A 14510-nucleotide genomic window follows, 5' to 3' on the forward strand; every position below is an offset into this window, starting at 1 on the left:
CCTTGTCTTCTGCGTTTGGGTTTTGTTTGTTGTTGCTTTTCAAGTGTCTTGAGTTGCAAGTCATTTATTTGTATTCTTTCCGATTTTTTGATGTAGGCACTTAGAGCTATAAACTTCCCTCTAAGGACAGCTTTCAGCGTGTCCCAGAGGTTTTGTTGTGTTGTATTGTCCTTTTCATTTAGTTCCAGGAATACTTTTATTTCTTTCTTCATTTCTCTTTTGACCCATTCATCATTCAGGAGTGTGTTTTTTAATCTCCATGTGTTCATGTGGTGATTAGGGCTTCTTCAGGTGTTGATTGTAAGCTTTATTGCATTGTGGTCTGATAGAATGCATGGAATTATTTCAATCTTTTTGTATTCGTTGAGATTTGTTTTGTGCCCCAGTATATGGTCGATTTTGGAGAAGGTCCCATGGGTTCTGAGTAGAAAGAACTTTGGTGCTTGGGTGGAATACTCGGTAGATGTCTGTTAAGTCCATTTGATATATGGTATTGTTTAATTCAGCTGTCTCTCTGTTAATTCTCTGCACTATTGACCTATCTAATGGAGACAGTGGGATATTGAAGTCGCCTACTATTAATGAGTTGGGGTTAATCAGGGTCTTAAAATCCTGTAGTATTGTTTTTATGAAGTTGGGTGCACGAAGTTTGGTGAATATATGTTCATGGTTGTAATATCTTCTTAATTTATTGTTCCCTTGATCAGAATGAAGTGGCCCTCTTTGTCTCTTCTGATTAGTTTTAAAGACTATTTTGTCAGACATTAGAATTGCTATGCCTGCTTTTTTCTTAGTACCATTTGCTTGGTATTTTTTTTTCCATCCTTTCACTTTAAGATAGTGTCTGTCCTTGAAAGTGAGATGAGTTTCTTGCAGACTAAAAAAAGATGGGTTTTGTTTCTTAATCCATTCACCTAGTCTGTGTCTTTTGACTGTGGAGTTCAGGCTGTTAATATTTAAAGTTATTAATGAAAGATGAGTATTGACATTTTTATTTTTGTTTACATACTTGATGTAGCTGTACTTTTCCACAGTTTTACCTTCATTGAATTTCTTTCTGCAAGCCTTTGGGTATAGTCATTCCTTTCTTCAGCTATTTGTATTGCTTCCAGAACTCTCTGAAGGGCTGGTTTTGTGGAAATGAATTCCTTCAGATGTCATGGAAGATTTTTCTTTCCCCTTAAGTATAATAGACATTTTGGCTGGGTATAGTAATCTGGGTTGGCATCTGTGGTCATTTAAAACTGGGAATACTTTGGTCCAGGCTCTTCTGGTTTTCATAGTTTGCACTGAAAAGTCAGCTGCAATCCGTATGGATTTTCCTTTATATGTGACTTGCTTCTCTTTTGCAGCTTTCAGTATTGTCTCTTTGTTTTGTACATTTAATGTTTTTACTATGATGTGCCGTGGAGAGTTTCTTTTCTGGTCCTATCTGTTTGGTTTTCTATATGCTTGTATTTGTATGGGCATGTCTTTCTTTCATTTTGGGAAATTTTCTTCCACGATTCTGTTGAAGATGTGGTCCATGCCATTATCTTGGGATTCTTCTCCTTCCTATGCCTATGATTCATAAGTTTGGTCTTTTTATGGTGTCACACAATTCCTGCACATTCCATTCTGTGATTACTTAAATTCTTCATAATCTTTGCCTGAGTGGTCTAGTTCGTCCACTTTATCTTCCAGTCTTGATGCTCTGTTTTCCATTTCATTCATCCTATTGGTGAGGCTTTCTCCTGTCATTTTTAATCAGCTTACTGAGTGTTTCACTTCCTTCTTCATTTCAGCCTGAGTATTCTTCAATATTTCTAACTCTTTTCTGAATTCATTCAGAAGTTTATCCCTATCTTCCTTCAGACCTTTGATTTCTTTGTTTCTGTGTTCCTTAAATTCACTGAATTATTTTATCATGTTTATAATTGTTCTTTTGAGTTTCATGTCCTGTGTCATTTCTAGGGGGTTCTCATTATACTCCTCTAGTGGACTATTGATACTTGGTGGGGATGTATTGTTTTGATTTTTCATATTATTTTTTCTCTGTGACTTTGATGTGTTTATTTCTTTTGTAGATTCTGGTTCTTGCGTGAGACTCAAGCCTTCATTTGTTGAGTTTAGGTCTGCTTCTTTTCATAAACTTTATGTGCCTTTGTGTACTTGTTGGGCCTAAGCTTCCGGTTCTCTCTTTTGATTTTATATTGGAGTGGCCAGATTGCTTTTGTCTTCAGGAGTTCCCACAGTGGCCCAAGTCAGATGAGGATCAGATGCTCTCAGGCTTTCTCCTATGGTCTGGATCCCTCCAGGAAAGATTTTTGCCTAAGGAATTTGGGGGTTGGACTGGCCTGGGAGCAGGGCCCAGGAAAGATGCTGGTCTAGGGCAGCTGGTGGCTGTGCCACCAAGAGATGCAAAGGGAGATGGGGGCGGGAAGCAGCCCCAAGGGCCCCTGGGGACTGCAGGGAGGAACTGGGTTGGTCTGGATGCAAAGGATCCGAAAGAGGAAAGGTCAGTCCTGGAGTCCAGGAAAGAGGCTGGCAGGTCATGCAGGTCCAGGGAAGCAGAGGGAGGTGAGAGCCAGACCAGGCCTAGAGTGCCCCTGGGGACGGGAGAAGGAACTGGGTTGGTTTGGATGAAAAGGATCAGGAAGCAGTGGTGGTTCCCCAGGTGTCTGGGCTCCAAGACAAGGAATGGGGCAGGATCCAGGCTAGGAGGAGAGTTGGGCGTGGGAGATTGGAGGGTGAATGAGGCTGGGGGAGTCAGGCAGGCCCAGGGAAGCAGAGGGAGGTGAGCGAGGAGTTCCTTCTAAAAGCATGCCATGACTGAGGAGTCTCCCTCCCCTTAAAGTCTTAATCATTAATTTCCCAATCTTGTGAGAGTCTCCTGTGGCTGATCACAGCTGCTCTGATTTCAAGATCTCATACCCAGAGACTAGAGTTTCACCACATGAATCAAAAAGTGCCATAGTCCAAGCACTGGAAACAAATCCTTAGAGTAGCCCATGAGCTCTGGGTGATCTGGTCCTTTCTCTTTTATCAGGCTTTTTTGAGACTATAACATAAAAATGTTAAGACAGAACATAAGCCATGAAATTACTGTGACGTAGGCCAGTCAAATATAGCATGGCCCCAGGAACTGTGGTACTGACATCCATGTAGGAACAGGTTAGAAGTGCTGTCTTAAGTCCTCTGCCAAACCTACTTGTTATGGCTTGAATGGGAAATGTCCCCCATAGGTTTATGTGCTTCAATACCTGGTCTCTAGCTGGTGGTATCACTTTGGGAGGCTGTGGAACCTTTCGTAGATGGCTTAGCTGGAGGAAGTGGATTGCTGGGGGCAGGCCTTGAAGATCATTGCTGGCTTTACGTCTAGTCTAATGTCTATCTGCTTCCTAAGCCTCTGAGAAGTGAAAAGCTGTGTCAAAAACTTCCACAGTCACAGATGGAACAGGTTTTGCTACTGTGCCTTTACCACCATAGGAGACTGTATCTCAACTGTGAGCTAAAACAAGCCTTTCTTCCTTCAAATTTCTTCTGGTAGGTGGTCACAGTGACAAGAAAAGCAGTCAATATACTACTAAACCAGAAATTCTGAGGATGAATATAATGAACACACAATTTCAAGACCCTGAGGTATTTCTGATACATGCAGGTAATTTATAATACAGCTGTTCATCAGCCTTCTAATCTGCTTCGCTAACAGTGTTATGGCCTGACAGGAGCCCCGGGCTAGGGAAAAGTTCATTTTACTGATTCTCTGTGAGGGTGGCTTGGGTTTGAGGGAATCCAAGCTCTTTAGATCCTTTTCTCTACAGTTTAAGTTTTATTACCTTGCAGTACAATCATACTCTACAAAGAACTTTACTTACTCTACCAGCAAGAACATTCTGACAGTGTCCATCCACTCTTAAAACGTGAGGAGACAGCCTTGGAGAATGAAGAACTTACATGTAGCTACTAACTACTGAAGCAGAAATAGAATCTAGGCCAACAAAGCCAGTGTTTCCTATACAGATGGCCTTAACTATGATGGTGCCATGTTCCAATAGCTACAACATAGATTGAAAATATCCCAAGTGGAAGATGCATTGAATCCACCCAACCTACCAACCATGACACCTCAGCAGCACAGCCCACTGGAGAGTGAGGGTCACATCTATCACATGTGACCACAGGGCTGAGTGAGAGCTATAGTCTTGGTCACTGTTGCTGTCCAGCCATAGAGAGAGGATGGGAACCACCTAGGGCTAGTCCAGGAAAAGATCTACATTCAAAATTCCAGCTAGTTTCTACTGAATATGTATCACATCTCCAACATTGTAAAGTAAAACTTAATTGAAACGACACAGTCAGAGCCTGTGCTGGATAGTAGTGTCAACTTGACACACCTGGGTTGAGGGAGCCTCAATTGGGGAATTTCCTCTATTGGACTGGCCTGTGGCCATGTGTGTGGGGCATCTTCTTGATGAGTGATGTGGGAGAGCCCAGTCCACTGTGGGTGGTACCACCCCTGGACAGGTGGGCCTGTGTTACATAAGAAAGCGGGCGGAGCAGGGGCCAGGGAGCAAGCCAGTAAGCAGCGTTCCTCTGTGGCCTGTGCTCCAGCTCCTGCCTCCAGGTTCCTGCCCTGAGTTCCTACCTTGGGCTCCCTGATGAACTGTGATCTGGGAGATATAAGAAAAATAAACTCCTCCCCAAGTTGGTAGTGGTCAGAGTGTTTTGTCACAGCAATGGAGAAACAAACTAAGACAGAGCCCATCTGTATTTTGAGGCTTTCTGATGTCAGAGGCACTTCAGGTACTTTTATTTATCAAGCAGTAGTCAGCTTGTGTGTGTGTGTGTGTGTGTGTGTGTGTGTGTGTGTGGGAGAGAAGCAACTGAGCAGGTGTATGAAGACAGGGCCTCGCTAGGTAGCCCAGTTCTCAAACTCATGACCCTCTGCCTCTGCCTCCTGAGTGCTGGGACTATAGGTATGTGCCACCACACCTGGCTTCAGTCTTCTTTAACTAGGAACACTACTGCCTCAGAGAAGACTGCAACATTAACTTATCACTTTATAGTGTGCTTAGGAATTATGTATATGTTACATGAAATTTTGTACCAGGGTTGAGAGTCTACTTCCTGGGCCAGAAAACATGTTGCTTTCATTTGAAAATATTGACAAGATTGTGTGAGAGACTAATACTGCTGTTGATTTTCAGATTAGTGTAGAAAATTCTGATTGTGTCTATGACTTCATGAAAGCCTTTATGGTCTTCGTGGAAGTACAGCCAAGTGAATTTGCAGTATGTTCTGAAAATTCCTTCTTTTTATACTGAAGATGAGCCCAGTGTGTGGAACTTGATTCTACTTTTAACTCAACAGGAGGGAAAAGGTTTTGTAGACACACTGGGAATTTGAGTACCTGGCATAATGCGGATAAAAGTTATAAAGCAGATATGTGAACTGCACAGAGGGCAGAGGGATAGACAAGCCTTTGGGCTACAGCAGCTGGGAAGGAGATAAAGGCTGGGAAGTGGCAAAGGAAGGTGGGAGCCAAGCTCTGGGAGGATGGGTTTGCACTCAGGAGATTTCAAAAAAGAAAGTCGCAGGAGCTACCAGGAAGAAATGTTAGCAAATGTTTTTCCTTATCTTTTAAAGAGGGCTGGGCAAAGCTGTCAAAACATGATTGCAGCTGTGCCCGCGACAGGACACCCTTCTGCCCAGGTCACTACGTACCCGTTACCCTCAGTCTGCCTGTGCCAATCATGACTTTCTCCTCCTCAGCGGTGAATAGCGGCTTGCCATCTTCAGAACTAATCTGAAACTGCTGGCTCTGGACGTCTACCATTTGGGGGCCTGAAGAGTAATCAATTAGCACAGATTAGGAAGAATTTACTGTAAGCAGCACTGAAGTCCTTGTTTACACAATTGCTATGTCACCTAGTACCAAACACCAGAATATTTAGGATCTGTTGCAGGTAGTTTCATTGACTCTGTGAATGTGTACCACAACACCTAGCTCTTTCACACACACACACACACACACACACACACACACACACACACACATACACACACACAAGTTCTGGCAAGTTTTTATTGAAGAAAAGCTTTTTGGGTTTACTTTTTCACCAGTCTCTTCTGGCATGCTTCTAATAATATCAGGATCACTAGATCAATGATAAGTGGTGTGTAGGCTGTAGTATTTTATGAATGCTGTGTCCAGTTCAATATCATTGCCGTTGTAGTGATGGACATCAGTTTTGGCCAACATGATATTCTGTATCAGATTTCCTTAAAGCTGGGCAGTTGTTGGCGAGGATGACCAGTTTGGTCTTGCCCTGTCTGATCATCTTCAGAGTCTGCTTGTACTCCAGCATGTATTTTCTACTTTTCATAACAAGCTGGAGCCTAGAGTTGATCAACTTCAGAGACTTTTTCATCCTTGTGGCCACCATCTTCCTGCCTTAGGTGCAGGCCAGTCCCCAACCAAGAGCAGCCGCCAAGATGGCCAGGGAGTGTGAAAGGCTCTTTTCATATATTTTATTTTTTTTAAATATTTTATATGTTGTTTCTATGTTATGTGCAAGAGTGTGTTGCCTGCGTGTATGTAAGTACACCCATGTTGTATGCCCTCAAGGGTGTCAGATCCCCTGGAGCTGGAGCTATGAATGGTTGTTAGCTGCCATTGGGTTCTGGGAACCAAACCTTGGTACTCTGCAAGAGCAGCTAGCGGTCTTAACCACTGAACCATCTCTCCAGCCCCTCTTTTCATATATTTTAAACTTGCCCAAAATAATGTAATTCTACTTATAACTAAATTTATATTTAAGATTCATTTTTGTTTTTATTCATGTGTATGCATATTATGTATATTTATCACATGAATGCAGGTGCCTAAGAGGGGCCCAAAGTGGGCGTTGGATCTCCTGGAGCTGGAGTTACAGGTAATTGTGAGCTACCTGATGCAGGCGCTGGAAACAACCTCAGGAGCTCTGGAAGAGCACTGCATGCTCTTAACTACTGAACCCCTAAACTTGTATACTTTTAGTAGTTAGCAAGTTAAGGATTTTGCATTCTATGAGATTTGTGAAAGGCCATTTTGCAGATGGCTCACTTGAGAGATCCAAGTTCAGGGAGAAGACCCACCAATCCCTGACTCTGTCCTCTGCCATAACTCTCACAAGAAGCCCCTTCTTCCACGTGGAGAAAACAGTCATCTGCGGAAGAACACCTTTGTGTTTTCTCCCGTCTCCAACCCTGAAGGCACTGTTGTCTTCCTATGTCCTTTTTCTTTTTATTTCATTTCCACCTCCAAACTCATCTCAACCTCCCAGCTCCTAATGTAATCTGCAGACGGTCTGTGCCAGGCTCCAAAGACATGGTGACCCCTGGGACTTATGGCTTCATGCTCAGTCTTTTGCCCAACTATAATAGACCCCAAGCATCCCTCATGGTGTCACCATGGTTCTTTGTGTTCCCAGCCTTTCCAGACCAGGCACCATCACATCTCAGAACATAGTCAACACTGCTGCTTAAGAAACCAAAGAGGGGCTGGAGAGATGGCTCAGTGGTTAAGAGCACTTGCTGCTCTTCCAGAGGACACTAGGTTCAGTTCCTAGCACTCATGTGAGGTAGCTCACAATTGCCTGTAGTTCCAGCTCCAAGGGAGCCTACACCCTCTTCTGACCTTTGAGGGTTCTTGCATACATATAAATTAAAATGGTACTAATAAGACAATGTAAGTCTTTTAAAAAGGAAAAATTGGTGTGGTGGCAAGCACCTGTAATCCCAGCACTTGGGAGGCAGAGGCAGGTAGATCTCTATGAGTTGGAGGCCAGCCTGGTCTACATAGCAAATTCTAGGCCAACCAGGGCTACATAGTAGAAACCTGTCTAAGAAACAAAGAAAGGAAGGAAGGAAACAAAGAAACTGAAGGTTTTTCAGCTATTTCATGCCAGATTTATTTAATTTTTAATTTTATTATTTTTATTTTATGTGCATGAGTGTTTTGCCTGCATGTATGTGAGTGTACCACATGAGTGCAGTGACCATGGAGGCCAGAAGAGAGTGTCTTGTAACTAGAGTTACAGATGGTTGTTAGGTGCCATGTGGGTGTGGGAACAGTCAATTGAACCACATCTTTCTGTTCTGCTGTGATTCTGCAATGTGGCACATATCCTGTTCTTACAAGCATCTTTTGGAAACACTGAGTTCTTTTTCATGTATGTTTTAAAATTATTTTGGCTTACAGTTCTGGGAGATTATGGTAGGAAAGTTATGGCATCAGAGGCAGGAGGCAGCTGGTCATATTGCATCCACAGTCAGGAAGCAGAGAGTGAACAGGAAGTGGGGCCAGGCTATCAAACCTCAAGGTCCACCCCCAGCGAGCCACTTTCTCCAAGTCTCCACCTCCTAAAGGTTCCACAACTTTCCAAAACAAGGGCACTAGCTGGCGACCAAGTGTTGAAACACATGAGTCTGTGGGGGACATTCACATTCAAACCACCACAGAGGGGCCTTCACTTCCAGCAGGAGGATGTGTAGCTGTCCCCTCAATAAATAATGCCTGCTGCCATGACTTTCCCAGGGTCCTTGTCCATGATAAAATTTTCCACTGTCGTTCTTTGCAAAGGTGACATGCTTGCCAGCAGATCTCAATCGTTTCTCTTTGGTGATACTGCAGAAACTTCCACAGAGAGGGGGCCTGCTTAAAAAGAAAAAGCTCACGAATTCTCACCATTCCCACCCCTCCTTAGAACATTCAAGATACATTAGTAACTTTTCTGTGAAGACTTTAGGACCATCAGTCAAGTGAGTGTCTGAACATATCAAGTCCCTGGCTTGTGTACTTTCTTTTCTGAAGCACTACAAAGCCTCTTCCAACTGCATACTGTTTGATTCCTCTTGTGGCATGCAGCATTAGAAGGATACTTGGCTGTAGATTCCAAGTCACCATCTAGTTTTTCTGTGTCCCTAAGAAGAATTTCAGAGCAGCATCTGCATCTTGGTGGCTTTATAGAAACATGCACTTGGGATGATGCTTCACAACTCTGGTACCATTCTGAACATTTCCTCCACTTACCAACACAAGTACAGCTAAGCCACCTTCAGGGAAAGTGACTGAGTTGTTTCTTAGCATGAAAGTAGCACGGAATTCCATAGAACTATATTCACTGTTGTCCTTGTCATACCAAATCCACACCTAGTATCTAGTCCTCAGTGATCCATCCTGGAAATCCCTTGAATGTGGAATTTCAAAGAAGAGCCTAGCAAGTATGATAGGGACTGGGAGTCTTATTTCTCAACAATCAAAGTCAAGTAGATGTCACTGAAGTTCTGGATCTAAGTCAGTGTGACTGGAGCAGAGCTGATCTTTTAGCACCCAAGGAAAATGACTTAGAGGACTGGGTGTCATTGCCTTAACTTGAACCATTGTGTTAGTCAGTGCTTTCCAGAGACAGGACCATAGGACATACATACCCATATATACTAACATATGTGTTTACGTATATATGCATATAGATGCATGAGATAGATGCATGAGAGGAGAACTGGTTCTACAGTTATGGAGGCTGAGAGCCAGCCCACCACAGCCTTCCAGCAGATGGAGCCCTGGGTGACAGGAGCAAGGCTCAGCCCAAATGGGACTGTCTTAGAAACATGGGGAAGACTGATAGCAGAACTCTTCACCTGGGATAGTAATTGGTCTTTGGTTGGAATTTGGAATTTGCCTAATTGGACACAACTGCTTGTTTTGGGGAACTATAGCTAAACAGATGAGAAAATCAGGAAGGTCCTATGGGCTCTGTGGAGAAAGGCTTGATGCAGCCACAGCACCCAGGAAGACTTGACTTGAGGGGGGAAGATACACTGGAAAGCAGGAGAATGGAGCACATGGGATGGATTGGGGATGGGGGGGAGAGAGAGAGAGAGAGAGGGAGAGAGAGAGAGGAGTACCTGATAGCCGAATTGGTGGTGAGTGCAGCAGCCGGTATCTGGTGGCTTGGTCCGGCCAGAGTCCTCACCACCAGACCCTAATAGAATCCAGCGATCTGAGTCATGGCGAGAGAGAGATAGAGAGAAAGGAGGAGGGGGAAAGAGAATGTGAATATGTCTTTGGCTCCAGGCCCCTGTTCTCTGAACCTCAGCTACTTTGGTCACTGGTAAATACTTGCTCTTTGGTATCCTGTAATGAGTATTCTGTTTTTTGCACTAACTTTAATAGCCCTCTATTTTCTGGATCAAAAATAACCCTGGATTAAAATACGAGGGGCTGGAGAGATGGTTCAGTGGGTAAAATGCTTGCCATGTAAAACATAAGACCTGAGTTCAGGTCCCCAGCACCTATACAGAAGTTGGGTACAGTGACTCATAACTATAACCCCAGGGCTCAAAGTGTGGAGACAGATTCCGGGGGCTCACTCGCCAGCCAGTTAGCCAAATTGGTGAGCTCCAGATTCAGTCAGAGATCTTGTCTCAAAAAGTAAGGTGGAGAACAGCTGAGGAAGACAGCAGCAGTTGACCTCTGGCCTCCACACGCACTCACACATTGCTCATGTGTACCCATGTGTACAGACACACACACACACACACACACACACACATGCACACCCCTTCACACAGTTCCTCTGCTTCATGGTGCTAACTGTTCTCTATGTACACGAGTTAGAAAGATCATATTTTATTACAAATAAGTTTTCAAGTCTTATTTTATTATTATTATTATTATTATTATTATTGTGTGTGTGTGTGTGTGTGTGTGTGTGTGTGTGTGTGTGTGTGTATGCCGTGATGTATGTAAGGGCACTCATGTTGTGGAGGTCAGAAAAGGGCATTGGATTCCCTGGAATTGGAATTTTGCATGGTTGTTATCCACCAAGTGGGTGCTGGGAATTGAACCCAGGACCCCTGCAAGAGTAGTCAGTGCTCTTAACTGCTGAACCATCTCTCCAGTTCCTAAGTCTTCAATTCTTTAGAAGGAAAATCTAAAACCTTTGGCCTCTGTAGCACTGCTTATGGACCTTGTGTATGTAATGTGCTGTGAGGAAGTTGAACTCACCCACTTTTAATCTGCCTGTGACCTCCCCTTCTGTGTTGCGAGCACTGACGGTCACATTCTGAGTCGACTGTAGAAGCAGAGATGAGTCCTGGGAAGGTTTTTACAAAATTAGCAACATATATTTTTATGTTTGCATATAATTTATATTTACAGTTTCTACATCATCACAGATCCTGGAATCCTATACACTTGCAGCTAAAACCTTGAAAAAAACCCTTAAAATCATATTATTTTAAGGGTATAAATATATTAACTTTTAAAATTTTATTTTATTATTATGATTATTATTTTGGTCTTTTTGAGACAGGGTCTCCCTATTGCCCCAGCTGTCCTGGTACTATGTAGACCAGGCTGGCCTAGGCATGTATATAAGGGTATAAATATATTAACTTTTTAAAAAAATATTTTATTTATTGTTTTTATTTTATGTGTATGTGTATTGCCTGCATGTATGTCAGCACACCCTGTCATGCAATGCCCAAGGAGGCCAGAAGAGGGCATTGGATTGCCTGCAATTGGAGTTCCAGTGAGCATGTGAGTGATGGGTACTGGGAACCAAACCCAGGTCCTCTACAAGAATAGCTAGTGCTCTTAACTGCTGAGCTATCTCTCTAGCACTGAAAGTTTCTTTTTCTTTTTTAAACATATTTTTGATCCATGCTGGTTGGTTCTTCAGATTTGATCTCCTCAATGCATCTGGACACTGACTGTGTGTTTACATAGTTGAATGTTGACAAACTGGATGTGCTGGCAGTGTTTGACTGACAATGACCTCCTGTGGGCTGGCACCCCTGCCTACTCCAGCCTACAGAATCCTCTGCTTCCTGCTCTAGAGGTAGCTTTCCATTTTGTTTTTGGAGACATGTTCTTGCTAGACATGAAGCTTATCATTTTGGGTGGTCTGGTTGGTCAGCAAGACCCTGGGCTCCATTGTCTTGGCCTCTACCAGTGCTGGGGTCACAGATAAATAACACACAGTATCTATGTTGGTTTTGGGGATCCAAAATCAGGCTCTCATGTTTATGAAACAAGCACTTTACCCAGTGAGTCATCTCCAAATACCCATGCACAAGGGGTGTTCAGAAATCAGATGCTAGAGGCCAGAGCACATGCTGAATCACATTCATAAAAAAGAAATGCTTTCAGCCCAGCACTGTAGATATATGGCAGATCCTTCAAATTGATGACGTAATTTATTTTCTAGCATTTTATAGAAAACCGCTCCCTAGACTTACCTTGGAAAAGAAAACTTGTACTAATATATGGGTGTATACACATTTATGGAAGGTCATAATAGTTAAAAAATTCTGCACAGCTCTGTTCCTTGTTTCTATAATTTTATGTACTGGTTGACATGGCCTTGATGTCACCTTGTGAGCCTATAACATGCACTTGGGTATCTGACTTTTTTTTGTTTTTTTTTTTTTGTAGTTTTACTCTGCTTTCTTAAAGCATACTGGAGATGACAGTTTGATAAGATAAAATGAAAGTTATTAATTCCAGAATGTTCCATTTGATATGATTTATTTACCTGATTTAGTCACTACCAATCTGCTGCCTTTTAAAATACAGAGGGGGATCAATCAACATGGCTGGGAGAGAGGAGGATAAAATCTCAAAATCAAATGTATTCGTGCCTGACTTCCTTTGTAACAGAAGAGTGTGCTGATACAATATAACATGTGTCCTCATATAGCAGGGCTATTTAACATCCCAAATGCTACTATGGTTAATATAAGTGTGCCCCTAGAAGAAGCTCGGGATCCAGGTAAATCAGGTCATTTGCATGCTCCTGCTGCCAATAGGATTCCTCACAGTGATAACTGTGTACAAAACTACCCAGAGCTGTCCTCTCTGGGTCTCCCTTTTGCTGACTGTTTCAGCATTACTACGCCAACATTACAATTGCCTGAACAAAAAAGTCTGACTCTTAAATTTAGTTTTTAAGAGTGGGCCTGACTTGGAGGACATTTGTTCCCCTAGATCTCTCTTGGAATCATCTGTCTCCTGAAACTGTGCTCATGAATTGGGCTTCACTCACATTTTTATTCCAACCAGTTTCTCCAGCTTTATTGGGGAAGTACAAGTTTGGTGCCACTCTTATCTTAACAGACCATCCAGTCTTTTCATCCGTAGTTCTAGAATATCTCGTTCACTGAAGGTCAAGCATCCTTCCCAGTCTTCACTGTGTGCAATGGAGATGGGTGTGCTACCTTTCAGCACTTTGATATGTTAATTCTTAAGCATACACATATTCATTTTCTTTTGGGGTAGAGTGCCAAATTGAGGTTGTCAAGGAGATGCCCCAGTCACAATACACAAGGTTCTTTCATTGAGTTTGCAGAGGTTGATTAAAAGACTTCAGTCCAGGTTATGTTCATTTTATAAAAGTCATCCCTACAGACGTTCCTCATGCTGTGCCACTCTGTAGCTGGTGATGTTCTGATGTCTCATTTAGGAGCACGTTTCATTTCTTTGATAATAGGAGCTGTGTTTCTTGACAGTAAATCTTTTGCTGCCTTTCAAACACCCCCACAAACAGTAGTATAGCCTCTTCAGGCAGGAGATACTGAAATGTCTAGTCACATTTAGAAATATAATAGAAGGAAAATTGTTATAGCAATGGAAATTTCCCTGGCAATGAAATGGTTGCAAATAACTTTGAACCATAAAAACCCCCCAAGATAAAATAGAAAAGAATTTAAAAAGAATGAGGACGGTAAACCGGAACCTGCCTTTGGCTCCTTCATTTTTTTAAAATTAATTAATTTATTTTTATGGGACCATTGGAATCTTTGTTTGCCAAACTGCTATATTCCTGTGAAGTTTTGTAACCAGGTGTTTATGTGAAACTGCTTGTTTAATTACCTTAGATATGCTACTTGCTTGCTTAAACTCTGGCATATGAGCTGACTATAAATTTTCCTAAAAAACCTTCACCTGGACCAGCTGTTGGTTTCCTGATTTCCAGGAGTTCCCGAAACAAAATGAAACATACACTCTTCAGATAACCTGTAAGTTATATGAAGTCTTAAATATGGGGGTGGAGTTCCCCAAACCATCTATCAGTAATCTAGCAAAATGTCTAATATAGTTCAAAGAATCACATAAGGAAAAATAGAACATATTACAAAAAACATCATTGGATTTCATTGTTTCATTGTGATCCTTCTTATAAGTTCTGTTGGCAATGAAAGAAGTCTTGCTTTTAAAGTCTCATAGCTATTTCATAGTGATGGATTTGGGGTCTACATATGGAGAATCCCATAGCCTCATGATCTGTGAATAGTGTAACTATGCAGAAAACACTGCATGAACTAATTTTTCTCTAAGCCCCTCAGAGAACTTTGAATCAGTGCTCACACTGATGGAAGGACGTTTAAACTGTACTGGATAAAGATTGAATATCTAAATTTTGTTCATTGTACTCTAAATCCCCGAGGCTACTAGATTAAGATCTGAGGTATTTAAAAATAAA

General features: G+C 42.3%; 1 protein-coding gene and 1 pseudogene across 2 annotated transcripts in view; both read right to left on the minus strand.

Moving 5' to 3' along the window:
* Sgcg (sarcoglycan gamma) overlaps window positions 1–14510 on the minus strand; it is an 85878-nt gene that overhangs the window by 19581 nt on the left and 51787 nt on the right. The window contains exons 4-5 of one of the 2 annotated variants that reach the window (XM_008825003.2): window positions 11033–11120; window positions 5707–5826 (exon numbers count right to left, since the gene is read on the minus strand). In XM_008825003.2, the coding sequence (XP_008823225.1) occupies window positions 5707–5826; window positions 11033–11120 (208 nt within the window). The remainder of the gene's footprint in view (window positions 1–5706; window positions 5827–11032; window positions 11121–14510) is intronic. The other variant, XM_029559602.1, reaches the window with a different exon arrangement.
* LOC108490282 lies at window positions 5902–6428 on the minus strand (annotated as a pseudogene).

This window comes from Nannospalax galili, unplaced genomic scaffold (assembly GCF_000622305.1).
Source record: "Nannospalax galili isolate Female #2095 unplaced genomic scaffold, S.galili_v1.0 scaffold488, whole genome shotgun sequence".
In the NCBI taxonomy this organism is placed as follows: domain Eukaryota; kingdom Metazoa; phylum Chordata; class Mammalia; order Rodentia; family Spalacidae; genus Nannospalax; species Nannospalax galili.